Genomic DNA, 15,665 nt, shown 5'->3' with positions numbered 1-15,665 from the left:
ATCTCGCTTATTTATAAAGTAATTTAAAAAAAAATGGTTTAATTTAAAGTAAAATTTCAAGTAGAATCCAAAAATGGCCGTTAGATTCACATACGTAAAAAAATAAGGGAGTTAGAATCAAATACCCAAAATTTAAGCGGCTGTAACTCGCTTATTTGTGGACCGATCTTAATCTTAGATTTTTGGAATCTACGCGAAATTCTGCGTAAAATGGTGCCATCAAACTCCAATTTGCTCCAAAAATAAGCGAGAAATTGACGGAATTAGATTTGGACAAATTAAGTCCAAAGGTATACCTTTGGTCGAAGAGTTATTTTTTCAATTTTTTCAAAATCGAGATAAGACTTGATTCTTTTCTAGAAAGACGCAAGAAAGACGATGGCGCAACCCGTTTCAATTTATTTCTTTTAGTTTCGAAGATTTCTCGCACTTTTTTACATAAGAATAAGCACTCAAAAAAATTCGAAAAATTTGGCGAATAATTCGAAGACCAAGTATAGCTCACCCTACGGTGCAAAACCTAATTTGGTCGAAATCTCGCTTATTTATGAAGCAATTTTAAAAAAAATGATCTCATTTAACGTAAAATTTCGAATAGAATCCAAAAATGGGCGCTAGATTCACATACGTCAAAAAATAACCGAGTTAGAAGCGTTTGAAATTGCTGAAGTGGTTTCCGGATGCCGGTCCGGTTGCTCAATATTTTCAATAGTTGGAACGTCTTTGTTAGGTGTTTTTTTAACATATGTCTTTTCCATTTACTAAAAACGCTTCTTTTGGGCGCTGACACTACAGTAAATAAATTCTCGCATGTGTCCTTGACCAAAACCAGCCTCAAAAATTTTTAAGAAAGGTAATGTGATTAGTTACTTTATGAATCCTTATCGGAGCCCAAGTAAAGATGCTCAAGGGGATTGTCTTTATTGAATTATGCACGTAAGAACAAGTTATATAAAAGAAGTTGGTTCGATCCGGAAGCAAGTCGCGGCCGACGTGTCTTCTGACTTGGATGTGTCCTCAAACGTCTAAAATACTGTTGTGCCATCGTTGTTTGAGGTGAGACTTCCCAATTTTCGCTTTTTTTGTTAGAAATTTTGCAGAATCCGACCATGTCCGTGATGGGCGACCACACCTTCATCGCCTGGGCTGCCCAGCGCTCCGGTTACGGAGGCAACATGACCGTCGTGGATAAAGTTCCTCCAGACATGCTCCACCTCGTGGATGCCTACTGGTACCAGTACCCTCCTTTGAATCCTCTTTGGCACGGCATCTTGGGCTTCGTAATCGGCATCCTCGGCTTCGTCTCCATAGTTGGCAACGGCATGGTCATCTACATCTTCTCTTCCACGAAAACTCTCCGCACACCATCCAATCTCCTCGTTGTCAACCTCGCTTTCTCCGACTTTTTCATGATGAGCGCAATGTCTCCAGCTATGGTCATCAACTGTTACCACGAAACCTGGGTGCTGGGTCCTCTTATCTGCGAATTGTACGGAATGGCTGGGTCTCTTTTTGGCTGCGCATCCATTTGGACGATGACTTTCATTGCTTTGGACCGATACAACGTCATTGTAAAAGGGTTGAGTGCGCAACCTTTGACAAAGAAGGGGGCGATGTTGAGGATACTTATCATCTGGGTCTTTTCGTTGGGGTGGACACTAGCACCATTCTTTGGCTGGAACAGATATGTCCCTGAAGGTAACATGACGGCTTGCGGAACAGATTATCTGACCAAAGACTGGCTCAGCAGGAGCTACATTCTCATTTACGCCGTCTGGGTCTACTTCTTACCATTGTTGACCATCATCTACTCCTACTGGTTTATAGTGCAGGTACGACTCTAAACCACACTAAGATCCAAGACATTTAAATTTTTATGACTTTAGGCGGTCGCCGCCCACGAAAAGTCCATGCGAGAACAAGCGAAGAAGATGAACGTCGCATCTTTACGATCATCGGAAGCAGCTGCGACCAGCGCCGAATGTAAACTGGCCAAAATAGCTCTAATGACCATCACTCTCTGGTTCTGTGCTTGGACTCCATACTTGATCACCAACTTCGCCGGTATCTTTGAAGGTGCCAAACTGAGTCCTCTGTCTACTATTTGGTGCTCGCTTTTCGCTAAAGCGAACGCGGTGTACAACCCTATAGTCTACGGAATCAGGTAAAAAGAAAAACTCAAATCAGTAACACGCAAATCTGTTTTTAGCCACCCCAAGTACAGACAGGCTCTTCAGAAGAAGTTCCCATCTCTGGTCTGTGCTGCTGAGAGCGACGACTCCACATCAACGGCTTCCGGAGTAACGAACGTTACCACCGACGAAAAGCCCGCAACGGCTTAACTCAAGACGAATGGCTTCAGATATTGTAAATCCGAATAAATAAATTAAATGAAAGGCTTGTTTTATTACTTTAGAATTGTCTGAGTTTATGTAAATTCTCCTCAATGTGTTGCTTGATGGCGGTAATCATCTCTGAAGTGGTGTTACAACCTCCTAGATCAGACGTGTGAACTTTCGTACCACTAAGAGTCTGGTGGATGGCATCACTAATCAACTGCGCGTGGTAAGTCTTCCCCAAGTGCCGGAGAAGATTAACAGACGCGTTCAACATCGCCACGGGGTTAGCAATGTTTTTACCTACAATAAAATTATTTGATCTATCCGTTTTGTTCTTGAAACTTACCGGTGACTGCTTCCCCCGTGTGCCTGGTGGCGGTCTCAAAAACAGCACAACCATCGCTGTAGTTGATCCCGGAGAAGAGTCCAACCCCTCCAGCAAGGCCACATATAATATTAGAGGCTATCGTTCCGTACAAATTCGGCAATAAAAGCATGTCGAAGTAGTGAGGGTTCTTCACCAGTTTCTCGCAGCATCTGTCGATGTAGATGTCTTCGATCTGCAAGTCCTTGTAGTCTTGCGCCACGTCTTTGATGGTTTTCAAGAACATGCCGTCTGAGAGTTCTCTGCAAAGACAGAAAGTACCAAAACAAGTTCATCGTTTTAGTACTTACAGATGAGCTCTTTTATGTACTACGGTCACTTTTCTTCTTCCATGCTTCCTCGCGTGTTCAAAGGCAAACTTCGCTAATCTAAACGTGTTGTCTCTCGTGATGATCTTCAAGCTTTCGACGACGCCTTTGACACTCTCGTGCTCTAACAGCGCGTACTCTCCTTCGGTGTTCTGTCGGACGATGATGAGATCCAAGTTTGGGTACTTTGCGCGCACGTTTCGATAAGTTTTGTAATGGATAACATACACGAAGAGGTCTAATTCGTTGCGGATCATCACATTAGGTGCTATGAATTCGTCTTCACCGATGACATTCTTCAGATTGCCTTTGATAGCTACTCGATTCCGGCGTATGGAGGTGATGGCTTCTTTCACCAGGCTCTCTCCAGAGCCTTCGATAACTTCAAAGTCTACAGGCGCGTGGGCTGTTGAGAAAACTTCTTTGATGTGGCGAGTCATTTCAGGACCAAGTCCTGCTCCTGGGAGCATGGTAACCAAGTGCCACCCTCCATAAACCGACGCTGGGAGAGCATCCAATTTGATTTTCGATGGGGTTTTGTGAACTTCGACTTCTGAGTGGAGTCGTCGGAGATGACAAAGACGTGGAAGCAGGCGTGAAGCCATTTCGAAACTGACTGATAAGAATGAACTTTGACTGCAGTTTCATGATAAAATTTATTCATATACACATTTTTTACATCAAGTCTACAACGTAGCGTATGTATATAGTCTTCACTGTCGCCACCGCATTTCAATTTCTCTAACTTAATATCAACTTTTCAGAGGTAATAAATTAACCACGACTGGTGCCGATAATGAAGAGCTCTAATAAAATACATAATATTATCAAAATAACTAAATAGTTAAATCACATCGGTTATAAAGAAAGATAAGGCCTACTACTTGGGATTAGTATTTGCAGCAGGCATGTAGTGTTGGCTATGTGTTGGAGGAGGTCCGTTATGAAGAGTCTGCGATGCTGTGGGGACATTCGGAGTGAAGTTCGGTGGCACCATCGTGCAGAAATTGTGAGGTCTGCAATAATCAAATTCACCTCAGAACGCTCCCTCTCGTTATTTACCTTCTATCATCGTGCGCTGGGGGCACCATGTACGGCCCCATCCCTGGCGGCGGCGGCAGCCCCCCCATCCCCCCCGGCATCATGGGCAAAGACCCATAGTGCATCCCTGGAGGCGGCCCCATCATCGGAGTGGGCGGCGGCGGCAGTCCGTTATAAGTGGCCTGTTGCGGAGGGGGTACCATTGAATTCGGCCCCGGTGGTGGGAGCCCCATCTGATTATAATTATAAGGCATCTTTGGAGTGAACTGCGGCTCTCGCATCAACGTGTGGTACAAACTAAGAGCTTCAACTAGATCCGCACTCAACTGTGTTAACTGAGCGTGTTTTCGATCGACCCTTTCTAGTTCCGAGTCGATCAGAGGACCCATTCCGTTCACCTCGCGCTCTAATTTCAACATTTCTGCGGTGTCTGTCTCGGGGTTGGTGGGGTCGGCTTCGTGGAGCAAGTGGAGGAGGCGGTCGATTTTCTCCTCGTTGATTTCGACGTTTTCCGGTTCTTTGTCGCAGGCTTTAACATCGACGGTTTCTTTGAATTGGACGATCTTCTTTGCCTTCTCGAACACTGAAAAACACCCTCGAAAATCTCGTTGTGCTAAACTCGGCACTTACAGAACTTCTCCGGTTCTACATCCAAATCCTTGGTCACAAAATTCGACGGGAACAGCCCTTCGCCCCTCTGGTTGCTGCCCTTCCACCAGTTAGGATCAGAATCATCTATCACAAAAACTGAGACACCAAATTGCATTCAAATAACCCTTTTAGTGACTCACTTATCTCTCCTGAACGAAAAGTAAGCTCGTTATCTTCCGCGGCTTCAAAATCGTACAGAGCTCGCACCTTCTTGGGCTCTTTTGGGGGCGCTGAATTGGCTACGGGATTCGTTAAAGACAAGTTTGTTGAGGGGTAAAGACTACTGGCGCCGCCGCCCCCGGACGATCTCGGAGACGACGTGGTCTCTTTTAGCGATAATTCGATGGCTTTCAGGATCTGGTTTTCCTCCTCCTGGGAGTCCACCACGTTCGGATCTTTGCTCAGCGGCGCTGACTTTTTCGTAGGCTGGGGAAAGGGGAAAATGAGGAAAATAACGACGCAAAAGTGTTTGTTAAGTACAAGATGAAGGGGAAATTTGACATCGAGGGGTTAATATGGCTCAAAAATGGCATACAGCTAATCTCCCCTGATTTCCTAGTGACTTCCCTTGATTTACTAGTGAATTCCTTCAATTTCCCCTGATTTCCTGAGACTTAAATACCGACTTCCTAGGAAGGTCAACCCGTCGTGTGACATAAAACTGAGAACTCACCATGTCTGAGGAGAAATCAATTCCACTGCCCTTTAACTTGAAGTACAATGAAGGAATAAGGCTTAATTGTGGGTCGTTCTTGAACTCATTCTCTGCCCATCGTTTTAGTCCCTCTCTTAGTTTTTTCGATACGGTCATATCCACCTTCGTTTGTAATTTCACAAAATCATTCTCAAACTCTCTTGAAGCTACCTCGACATGAAACAATTTTCCACTATTCTTAACACATGCATCTAACAACTAAAATGGAGTTACAAAAATGGAACGAAAACTAGTCGCAGACTTACAGTAACAGCTTGGATGCCGATATGCGGATCTGTACTATACAGCCTTTTCACGATGGCCCTCAGGTATGCCTTAGCGTCGTCTGATGACTTGCCAGCTTTATCACAAATTGTTATAATTTCATCCCACTTTTCCTCAGTGTTGTTCTCGTTTGTTGCCTTCTCTACGCATCAAATCATTACATGACTCATTACAGATAATGGAGAGGTCATTGACAATCAATGAAAATCGCGATTTCACTTCGAAATTACGATAAAAACTGGCAGTGACTCACCTACTTCTTTTGTGACGGTTCCGTCGGTGGAGGTCCCGAAAAGGCCCATTTTGATTGAATCTGTGATTTCTTTGTGACACAAATCACACAATTAACATTATTAAACAAGAACTATTGTTAAAACTGTCTTATTTTTGATAAGAAGAATGTCATTTCAAACATAAATTTTGACGTTTCGGATTTCCAAGGATATTTGGCGTTGACATTTGACAGAAACGTCACCACTGCGTCAGCACAATTTGTGAACTTGCACAACTTTAAGTAACAACACTTTAAAGCGACGCGATTCAACACGAACATTCAACATCAGCCGATCAGCAGATTTGGATAATTAAACTTTCTTTGCTGGGTATAAAATTTGAACTTGTGTGAAGCTAGCGCCGACACAAAGGTCCCGAAATCCCCACCATCAAGTCCGTTGCACACAGCCGAATGTTTTTCAATTTATTGTTTACTCCGGAACTGCGACAGATAAAAAGAAACGGTCTTTGCAATTGTTTTTCTCGTGCTTTTTTTTGTTTAGAATTTGCCCTAAAATACCCAAAACTTGACTGTCGATTTTTTCGCGGAAAAAACGTCGGACTCAATTGATAATTTATGATTTTTTTTTGTTTTATGGCCGCCACTGTAATTTGAGCAGTTAATGGACCTTGAGCTGCTCGTACAATTAATGTATAACTCAATGGTATTAAACGTCGTTTTTGCCTCAAAAAAATATTGAAAATCATCCCAAAACCTTTCGGATAATTGATTTTTGTTTTTCAAATTTTTAAAGCTAAATATCTCCGTAACTACAACAGATGTTTAACTCAACTCAACATTTAGTTTGGAATGTCGCATTACTGAAATTCTTTTAGTTAAAATAGACATGATTAAAAAGTTTTGAGAGCAAAACAAAAGACTTTTTATCAGAGGGCATGTCATAGGTCACTGAAAGCGCATTTATTTGATAGCCAATCAAAAATTATATCTATCGTAGTCACCTTTGAAGCGGACCCGTTGACGTGTGATCCCGATAATTTATTTTTTTCAAATTTTGGGAACCGCTGACGTTATCCTTTGTTCTGCGCATGCGCGTCTTCACTTTCTAACTTCACAAAGGAAGCGTCGGTCAAGTGCGTGCTTCTGTAATAAGTCGTCCATTTTGAATTGTGGTTTTGTGAGACGCTTCGTGCTCCAGGACCAAAAAATCTCTATTTTCTTCCTCCACTTTGTCAATTAAGTTAAGGTAAGTGAGAAAACACGTTCAGTTTGTTTATTTTGTTATGATTAAGGCGCAATTTATACGATTTCAATGTTTCTTTATCGAAACTTGATCTCCCACGCTATCTTGGTGCCGGTGACCGGCAACGCATCATCCATTTTCTTCCAAATGTGATATTTTTGTTGTTTTAAAGCAAAAATGGCAGACTCCAACCCCTCAGAGCAAGACTCCGGTAACGCTCCCCAGCAGCAGCAACCCCCAAATCGTGGGGGCGGCATGGGTTTCCGTGGTAGGGGCGGTCCTGGTGGTCGAGGTGGCCCCAGAGGACGTGGCGGTTTCATGCGTGGAAGGTTCGTACCTTTAACTGTTTTTAGGGGTTGTTTCTAATGAACGTTGCAGAGGTGGCCCTGGGGGCCCTCCGGGACGTGGCGGCCCGATGATGAGAGGACGAGGTGGGCCTCGAGGCGCGCCGAGAGGAAGATTCCCACCCGGGCCTGGTGAATACTTCGGTAATGATCGCATAACCCAAAAATTTAGTTTTATTGATGAGAACGTGTAGGTGGACCGCCTGGCGGCCCCGGGGGTGATAACCAAGGTCCACGAGGCCCACCTGGAGGACCCCGGCCCCCTATGGGACGTGGGGGACCTGGAGGCTTTCGTGGGAGAGGTATGGGAGCTCCGAAAGGACCAGGAGGACGTGGAATGGGACGTGGCTCTGGAATGGCTCCAAGAGGGCGAGGATTCGGTGGACCTAGAGGCGGAGGTGGCCGAGGTGGGTTCTTAGGACAGAAGAGAACGCCCGGACAGTTTGGACAAGGCGGGGGACCGGGGCCGAAGAGGCCACGCTTTGAGAATGGAGGGCCACAAAACGGATTTGGACAAAAGTAAGCGAAGACAGAGTTTTGAGTACTATAAAGCCCAAATTCATAGTCGTTGCTTAAAGCCATGTTAAACGTTTCGCACAACTCAGTTTGTCATATACCGGTCAAAAATCGCTAAAAATTACACCTCAGGCGTCGCGACGCTAATTGAACCGTGGTAAAAACAAATTTTTGCGTTAGGTTGTGGAACTTGATCAATCATTAGCGTATGCAATATTGCAAATTTTTATCTTTCAAATTAAAGACGATTTTGGGGGTGACCATAGTTTGCATACCCTGTATTTATAAAATATAAAATTTCTGTACTTGATTCAAACAGCTTGTCTGTGCTATGGTCAGATGGACGTGTCCTCAAATGCTGTAAACTGTGGTAATGAGGGTACGGTCATAAATCTACCCTCAAGACGTAAGTTGTAAATCTTATTTCGATACGAGATTCAAAAACGTAATCGTTCTGCCAAGATGACTAAATCATTTTTTTATGTAATTTAAGAATTGTTTTATCAATTTCATCACAAGTTTATTCTCTACAATTTGGTCGAAGAAAAAACTTGGTATTTTGAACAGGTTCTATTTTACGGAATTGCCCGAAAATTCCGAATTATTAAACTATTATAACTTGCCGATTTTTTTGTTTCGGCCAATCGTTATAGAATTGTATTACAAATAGATGAGTTTTTGAACGAAATTGATACCTATGAAAATAAGTTTGAAAACTTGCCAGAACTTTATTTACATGGGATTCCCCATAAGAGAAAAATTTATTACTTGTTAAAACGGGCTTAAATCTAATTATCTAATTTCAGTAGACCGCAAGGCTATGGGGGCAGCGGTGGCGGAACAGGTTATCAACAACAGTCATACAATTCACAGTCATATGGCCAAAACCAGGGCTCATATGGACAACAAGGGACTTCCGGAGGATATGGTAGTGGTGGTGGTGGTGGCGGTGGTTATGGCAATTCAGGACAATATGATGGTACGAGTTATGCGACTACATATCAGACAGGTAGATAAATACAACAGGCGGAGAAAATTGCAGTGACACTAAAATCAAATCTAAAATAACAGAAAAAGAAGTGTCACTGTACCCAATTAACTTTAATAAAAAATTTAATTTCACTCGCTGTTACTGGAGGCGCTGTCAAGGGTAATGAGTTAAAGATAACCACTGCGAATTTCCAAGTGGTTATCCGTTCACATCCTGTAACCAGTTTGCTTGAACTACTTTTCTGTTAGGTAACTCCGACAACTACGGCCAATCAGGGTACAGCAGCGGGGGCGGTTCTGGAGCCGGCGGTTACAACAGCCAACAAGGAGGCTACGAAGACCGAAGTGGAGGATATGGTGCTTCTGGGGGCTATGGTAAGTACAGTCGAGCGTCCGTTGAGATTTTCCCTGTCACCTGAAATAATTTTGATTTTTTTTCTCAATTTAGAAAAGAAAAGTGCAAAAACATTTATTTGAGTGGCTGTAGTGGAAAGCCACATTGCAGCTATTGATTTTTCATAAACAAGGTCAAAAGAAACATGTGGAACAGACGAATTTTATTGCAAATAATTGATACTTGACATTTTTCGTTGCTTGAATGTGATAACTGTTACGAATCTTTGAAAATAAATTTTTAAGCAGCTCTTTTGCTACATTCATTGATTATAGAGGGAAAAACGAATTGAAACAATCAACACAAGATCGATTATGTGTCTTAAAAAGAAAGCTGCCGCAAATTTAGATGAAAAAATGATGTGATAAATGTTGTTGTAAAACACAAGTCGATTATGTGTCTCAGACCAAAGGAAAGTTTTGCACATTGATTGCTTCTCATTTTGTAGTTTAAAAAAAAAGTCCAAGTTTTTGTATGTGTGCAAATCTCGGCCTGGTTATGCTTCATAACCTCTTGAGATGCCCTTGACGGTGATAATTAATATGGATTTTGCATCTCCATGTTTGCAGGTTCAACAAACCAGGCTAGACGGTTCTAAAAAAGCCATCGTGTCTCATTCTAGTATTTTATCAGTGTAATTGTCTTATATTAAGCTAGTGTGAATTAATGACTCATATTTTTTATATCTTGTAGTAAATGTTTAGTTGATAAGTTTTTATCAGTATGTTTGAAGATTTTTTTTGTTTACTGGAATCATATTTCATTTTTGCAAAATTACGTGAAACAAAGATCTCAAATTGACCATAACAATTATGGACTTTAGTGAAAGGGAAAAAATTGTAGTTATTGAAACAATGTATTGATGTGCATATACACATAGTGTTGTAGTTTCTAGTTCGGAAAAACGGACAAATTTTCGAACAAATTTGTGTTGGACATGGAAAAAAGACCATGCTTTTCAAATCTCATCCACTTGTACATTGAAAGAAGGAATTCAATAATAAAATTGTTTAATAAGACATTCCTGTGCAAATTTCTTATCCCATTATCAAAGTCACAGTGACTGAAAAACCGAAAGCTCTCTTTAAGTAAGTATGACCTACTAAATACAACAAACTATTGTAGGTTTCATTTTCTTTCAAAAAAATGTAACAGCTGCTTATTTTTGCATGTACAAATCAATTGAAAAGTACAGACACTTCAGGAGAACTTTTTTTCCTTTGTTGACATAACCATGATTTGAATTTACAGCTGTAAAAACCTCACAAAAGAGGTTCACTTAATTTATGAATTTGGTCGAGTGCCAAAATTATTGAACAAGACAAAATAGAAGAATTATTTGTTCCCGTGTCCACAATTGTGGTGATTTAGTCCAAAAATTGGCAGCAATTTAATCTAATAGCAATAACGGACACGTTTTAGGTAATGTATTGAAATTCAATAGTTTCCTTTCTGTAATAGAACTTTGAGCCTTTTTTGTTCATCTTGACTAGTGCATTGGACTAAACTGAACAAGAACTGAAAAAATCACCAATAAAACAAAGTACATTAGTAAAACTAAACGTAAAAAGTGCACTCACAAGCTCATACTTCTTGTAGTTAATTTTAATTGTGTTCATTCTGGAGTTAGATATTTTAAAATGTATTTTTCTCGTTTCTTCTCTGAGAATTTAAAATATCTAACTACTCTTTAGTGGTTTTTTATTGAAACAATTCTGTTTTTAGGGTGAAGGATCAACTCAAGAGGACAATCACCGCAGGAGCATGAATCTGGGAATTAGATAAGACGTTAATTCACTTAATTTGGAAAAACTGCGTGCTCGGATGGGCCTTGGAGTTGCCAAGTCATGTCTATTCTCAATTGATACGATTTTATTGTATCGGTATCACTCAAGAACCGACATGATTTTACTATTCGTGGTGGTGACAAGTTTTAACGTCTGATCACGCAGTTGTACCAACTAGGCAAAGTGTCACTTTCCTACTTTTAACGGGAGGATAATTTTTCAGATTGAGCCAGGAGAAACGCGAATAAACAGTTCTATTTTATGACTGATGTTTATTTACCTCCTTCTATTCCATTATATCACCCGTTACGTTTTTTTTCTAGGACTGTCGTCGTAGTTTTCATTTGAACGAATCGAAGAGTCGTAGAAAAAGTATAATGTGAAACTCGCATGGAATAAATATTTCGGCTGTCTCAAGCAAAAACACAGTATTTGCTTTTTAAAAATGTTTTTACTGGGTCTAGAAATTATTTCTTTAAAACGCAAATTATTTGAACTTTTGTCATTTATCTGATGATTTTTAAATGACAAAAAGATAAACGACCAGTGTAATGTTAAAATCATTTGTACAGGCGTTTCTATGGCCAGTACGATTTTTTTTTTAAAGCAGACACTTTGCTTGGGACAACCGATTGCTCGTCGAGCACAAATGTTCATAGTTGTGGGAAATGAGTACCATTTCATGCTCGTTGCACAATATACTACAGTGATGGTACTTTTTTTTACAAGAACTGATGATTTTCTGTTTGTAAAAGTAAACAAATTGCGCTTCATTCTGGCAGTTGCAAAAATGGTAACCTTGTTCTTTTACGCATATTAAACCACTTCCGTTGCTGAGGTAATATCTTATCTTGTCTTTTCCGCTTCACGTTATCATGTTGCCAGATAAGTAAACATTATAAATGACGATTGCCTTTTTTGCCTAATTTGTTTGTGTCATAAGTTTGCCGCTAGCTAAATAAACAAGCAGGGTTCGTTGTTTTTCAAGATTTGTTTAGATTTCTTCGAGTATTTCCACTACTTTTTATTCTTCATTATCTAACTTTGTTTTAGATCCCGATACTTTTTTTAGAACTTTTTTACCCCCAAAACGTGTTTAAAAAACCAAACTTGTTTACTCATGGATTTGATCCTCGGCGACTTCTAATGGCCCCGACTCTTCGGCACCTTTTGTTTTAACAGTGTCGCCTGAAAGCCTCCGGGCTGCTGGCAGTTGTAGCCCGCGTTCAACAATTTCGGATAAAATCTCGTTTATGCCCTCCTCTTCATTAATTTAAGACATTAACCCAAAAGAAATTTACGCGTGCCGGACATCGTCCCGCTGTGTGGGAGACGCCAAGATTTATTGTCTCTAGACTAGACTAAAAAGATTTATTAGAATAATTATGATGGAGTAGATGATGGTCATCCGGGATACGAGCGCAGATGTTGCCACATTTATTTTCTTAATTATGTCATCAACTGAAATGCATAAGTACCTACTCACCGGCGATTTTTACTCTTGACATGTTCAAATAGGTTTGGAATTTATGTGGAAGTATCTTCTAGCAAACGGGCGACTAATTGACACCAGTGGAGGTTTGTAGAGGAAACTGTAACAATTAAAGAGTTTATTGGGTGTCGGTGAAATAAAACGATCCTCGGAATTATTTCTTCCAGATGTATCCGTTGGACGTAAAGAAAAAGCGATTAATTGAGGATTTCATTATGCAAATTCGTGGAATTTAATAAAAATGCACGACCAAAACACCGCCAATCAATAACCATTACTCGGATCGTCTTCCAAAATTATTTAAACCGCTCAAATGCCGAATCGATATTGTCACATGTGCCCGTCATTAAAACACTATTTTTAACCAACACGGTGAACTGAGTGAGTAAATCAATAAGTCAATAAACAAATTTGTTTTCGACATGTGATGCCAGCTGCAGACTGTTTAAACTTGCAATAGAAATGTCTCCCGATTTATTTTATTGAATTTCTGCAGAGAGCGGAGAGGACGGTTACCTTTGCAAATCCATAAAAAAACACGGTTAAAAATAATTCCCGACTCATTTTTATCAATGAATCTAATTAACGCGTCTCACGTGCCCCAATCCGACAAAGCAGCGACGAGTTTTCGAAATAAATGACTGAAATGCACGCGAAACTTAATTTTATCGTGTTCAGATTGGAATTGAGATGACTGGGATTCTTTGTTCTTGTTTTTAGGTTTTTTCGATTTTGCAGTTTTATTCGTGCTAATTAATAATTTTAGATTTTTAGATGGGAAAATGGAATTCTGGTCGTTTTAAGGCTGCAATGACGAAATTACTTTAGACGTGTTTAATACATTAATCGTGGCGAAATTTTAATTTTTAAGGTAATTAGAAATTCTTATCAAAAATCCGCCATCTCCCAGTTCTGTTTGAGTTTTCTCTTCAGATTCTCTTATTTTTTTTTTAATTTATGATATTTCCTCATTTTATTTTATTCTATTTTCTTGTTGTATTATGTTTTTTCTTGATTTATTTGTTTGTGGAGTATCTCGTTTTTTTTTAGATCTTTAAGACATTCCCTGGTTTGTATAATTTTTCTTTTGATTTTTCTTAAATTGCCTTTGGGATCTCTAATCCTTTTTAGATTAATTTTAGATTCCCTTTACTGTTTTTTAATTTTCTTTTTAGATTTTTCTTACTTTCTCGGTTCTGCTTAATTTTTTAAGATTTTTCTAAACATAAATAGATCTTTATTTTTTTATATTATTATTCCTTTGTCGATTTTATCTGAATTCACTTCTGATTCTGTCTGGTTTCTCTAGATTTTCTGAGCTCTCTTTGGATTCTTTCTAGATTTTCCTTAAATTCTAAATTTTCTAGATTTACTTTTCGTTTTGATTCTTCTTGAATTTTCCCTAAAATTTATAACAATTCGTTAGACTTTTCTTCGTATTTTATTTGTGGAGTATCTATTTGTTTTTAGTATTACATAATTAGATTCTCTTTCTGTTCAGTTTATTCAAATTCTCTTTAGATTTTCTCTGGTTTGTCTATAATTTCCCTTGTAACTTTTCTTAGACTGTCATTGAAATTTTTAGTTCTTTTTTTATTCTCTTTAGTTTTTCTTTTCTTATATTTCTCTGTTCTGTTTAGATTCTAGATTTTTCTACTGGTAAATTCTTATTAATTTTTCTTCGGATTCTCTAGATTTGCTTGAATTTTTTTTTATATTTTTCTATATTTTGTTTAAATTCATTTTAGATTTTTTCTGTTTCTTTAGATTCTCTGAATTTTCTTGGGATTATTTCCAGTTTCATCTTAAATTCTGTGTAATTTTCTGTAGATTCTTCAAATTTTCTTTGGATTGTTTTTGGTCTTTATAGTCTTCAATTTTCATAATTTTCTAAATTACATATTCATAACTTCACTGAGTTTCTTCCATTCTCTTTGATATCTACATTTTATTTATTCTTTTGATTGTTTTTAAATTATTCTAGAGTGGGCGAAACTATTATTGAATTTTTTTTACATTATACTTGGATTTTCTTCAAATTTCATCACGATTCTAATCAGATTTTCAACAGAATGTCCCCGGATTGAGTTCACAAGAGGAAAAAAAAAATATTTTCCATTTTACAAAAAAATGACAAAGAAATAACATTTTTTGCTTATTTTAAAACAGATAAATCTGCAATTAAGATTTCAAAATTATTAGTTTGTACTCTTAAAATTAATATTTTTATTATTTTTGTTTATTAAATTTTGTAATCGTATTTAAATAATAGCAGGCTGTTGATTTATAATATCAAATAGTGCGTTAAAGATTAAAGGAAAATTTACCCAATAATGTGTAAGTATTAAAAAATTGGATAAGAAATGCAGTTGCATCCTTAACAATAATTGAGAAAATTTGAAACAGTCATAAAGAGTTACGAGTTTGAATTGAACTATGTGCTGAAACAGGTAATGGGTCAATCAAATAGTGGAAATTGGTTTGAGTTAAGGAACAAATTTTATTTATTTGACATTTTTTGCAAAATTAAAAATAAAAAAGTTCTTTGTTTTTTTTTTGTTTTTTTCGATTTTAAGAACACAGCTTGATAATATTAAAGTTTTAATTAAAGATTTATTTATTATAAATTAAGCAAAAAATATTATTCCTTTATCATTTTTTTGTAAAATGAAAAATAACGTTTTTTCCTCTTGTGAACTCAATCCAGCGACATACTGAAGATATAATTTCTCTTTAGATTTATCTTAGGACGTTTTTAGATCCCTATTTTTTTGATTTGGTTTAAATTTTTTGTGTTTTTTTTCCACAGATTTTAATTAGAGTTTCTATTTTAATTACATAACTTTATTATACTTTATTTTCCTTACTGATATTTTATGTATTTTCTATATTTTCTGGCCTCTTTACCCTTTTAGATAGTCCTAGAATCCCTAAATTCTCTCTAGATTTTTTATTATTTTT

At 38.3% G+C, this 15,665-nt stretch overlaps 4 protein-coding genes across 7 annotated transcripts; 2 read left to right on the top strand and 2 right to left on the bottom strand.

Annotated features, from left to right (window-relative positions):
* Positions 1-952: 952 nt before the first annotated feature.
* On the top strand, positions 953-2,396 carry Rh6 (Rhodopsin 6). The gene is made up of 4 exons (XM_088037124.1): positions 953-1,056; positions 1,101-1,832; positions 1,887-2,164; positions 2,210-2,396. The coding sequence occupies exons 2-4, from the start codon at positions 1,110-1,112 to the stop codon at positions 2,340-2,342; spliced, it is 1,134 nt and encodes a 377-aa protein (XP_087893250.1). The 5' UTR covers positions 953-1,056; positions 1,101-1,109; the 3' UTR covers positions 2,343-2,396.
* Positions 2,387-3,637, bottom strand: LOC148174495 (isocitrate dehydrogenase [NAD] subunit gamma, mitochondrial-like). The gene is made up of 3 exons (XM_088037125.1): positions 3,015-3,637; positions 2,686-2,966; positions 2,387-2,639 (listed from the first exon to the last, which is right to left on the bottom strand). The coding sequence occupies exons 1-3, from the start codon at positions 3,635-3,637 to the stop codon at positions 2,413-2,415; spliced, it is 1,131 nt and encodes a 376-aa protein (XP_087893251.1). The 3' UTR covers positions 2,387-2,412.
* A 32-nt stretch (positions 3,638-3,669) lies between these two features.
* On the bottom strand, positions 3,670-6,286 carry Stam (signal transducing adaptor molecule). The gene is made up of 7 exons (XM_088037121.1): positions 5,957-6,286; positions 5,685-5,845; positions 5,398-5,637; positions 4,865-5,150; positions 4,704-4,820; positions 4,095-4,656; positions 3,670-4,048 (listed from the first exon to the last, which is right to left on the bottom strand). Exons 1-7 carry the CDS (start codon positions 6,003-6,005, stop codon positions 3,913-3,915), a joined length of 1,551 nt encoding a protein of 516 aa, XP_087893247.1. The 5' UTR covers positions 6,006-6,286; the 3' UTR covers positions 3,670-3,912.
* A 760-nt stretch (positions 6,287-7,046) lies between these two features.
* LOC148174493 (uncharacterized) lies at positions 7,047-11,474 on the top strand. Of its 4 annotated transcripts, none has more exons than XM_088037005.1 (7): positions 7,047-7,184; positions 7,354-7,510; positions 7,560-7,669; positions 7,720-8,044; positions 8,848-9,020; positions 9,281-9,406; positions 9,995-10,444. In XM_088037005.1, exons 2-7 carry the CDS (start codon positions 7,359-7,361, stop codon positions 10,021-10,023), a joined length of 915 nt encoding a protein of 304 aa, XP_087893131.1. In that variant the 5' UTR covers positions 7,047-7,184; positions 7,354-7,358; the 3' UTR covers positions 10,024-10,444. The 4 variants fall into 4 exon arrangements, with proteins under 4 accessions (XP_087893131.1, XP_087893130.1, XP_087893128.1 ...); XM_088037004.1 differs by lacking the exon at positions 9,995-10,444 and adding an exon at positions 11,151-11,474 and having other exon boundaries at positions 7,048-7,184; positions 8,848-9,050; XM_088037002.1 differs by having other exon boundaries at positions 7,048-7,184; positions 8,848-9,050.
* The last annotated feature ends 4,191 nt before the right edge of the window (positions 11,475-15,665 follow it).

Source organism: Gnatocerus cornutus, chromosome 5, assembly GCF_029298725.1.
Source record: "Gnatocerus cornutus isolate USDA-ARS CGAHR chromosome 5, icGnaCorn1.1, whole genome shotgun sequence".
Classification (NCBI taxonomy): Eukaryota; Metazoa; Arthropoda; class Insecta; order Coleoptera; family Tenebrionidae; genus Gnatocerus; species Gnatocerus cornutus.
The sequence above is the reverse complement of the archived record's forward strand: the minus strand, read 5'-3'. Positions and strand labels throughout refer to the sequence as shown.

Coding starts and splice junctions, on each gene's coding strand:
- Rh6 (XM_088037124.1), top strand. CDS start 1,110: ATGTCCGTGATGGGCGACCACACCTTCATCGCCTGGGCTGCCCAGCGC. Junction 1,833..1,886: donor CCTACTGGTTTATAGTGCAG/GTACGACTCTAA, acceptor TTATGACTTTAG/GCGGTCGCCGCCCACGAAAA. Junction 2,165..2,209: donor CCTATAGTCTACGGAATCAG/GTAAAAAGAAAA, acceptor ATCTGTTTTTAG/CCACCCCAAGTACAGACAGG.
- LOC148174495 (XM_088037125.1), bottom strand. CDS start 3,637: ATGGCTTCACGCCTGCTTCCACGTCTTTGTCATCTCCGACGACTCCAC. Junction 2,967..3,014: donor GTACATAAAAGAGCTCATCT/GTAAGTACTAAA, acceptor CTGTCTTTGCAG/AGAACTCTCAGACGGCATGT. Junction 2,640..2,685: donor CACGGGGGAAGCAGTCACCG/GTAAGTTTCAAG, acceptor ATTTTATTGTAG/GTAAAAACATTGCTAACCCC.
- LOC148174493 (XM_088037002.1), top strand. CDS start 7,359: ATGGCAGACTCCAACCCCTCAGAGCAAGACTCCGGTAACGCTCCCCAG. Junction 7,670..7,719: donor CGGGCCTGGTGAATACTTCG/GTAATGATCGCA, acceptor GAGAACGTGTAG/GTGGACCGCCTGGCGGCCCC. Junction 9,051..9,280: donor TGCGACTACATATCAGACAG/GTAGATAAATAC, acceptor CTTTTCTGTTAG/GTAACTCCGACAACTACGGC.
- Stam (XM_088037121.1), bottom strand. CDS start 6,005: ATGGGCCTTTTCGGGACCTCCACCGACGGAACCGTCACAAAAGAAGTA. Junction 5,846..5,956: donor AACCGTCACAAAAGAAGTAG/GTGAGTCACTGC, acceptor TTTGATGCGTAG/AGAAGGCAACAAACGAGAAC. Junction 5,638..5,684: donor TCGGCATCCAAGCTGTTACT/GTAAGTCTGCGA, acceptor ACTCCATTTTAG/TTGTTAGATGCATGTGTTAA.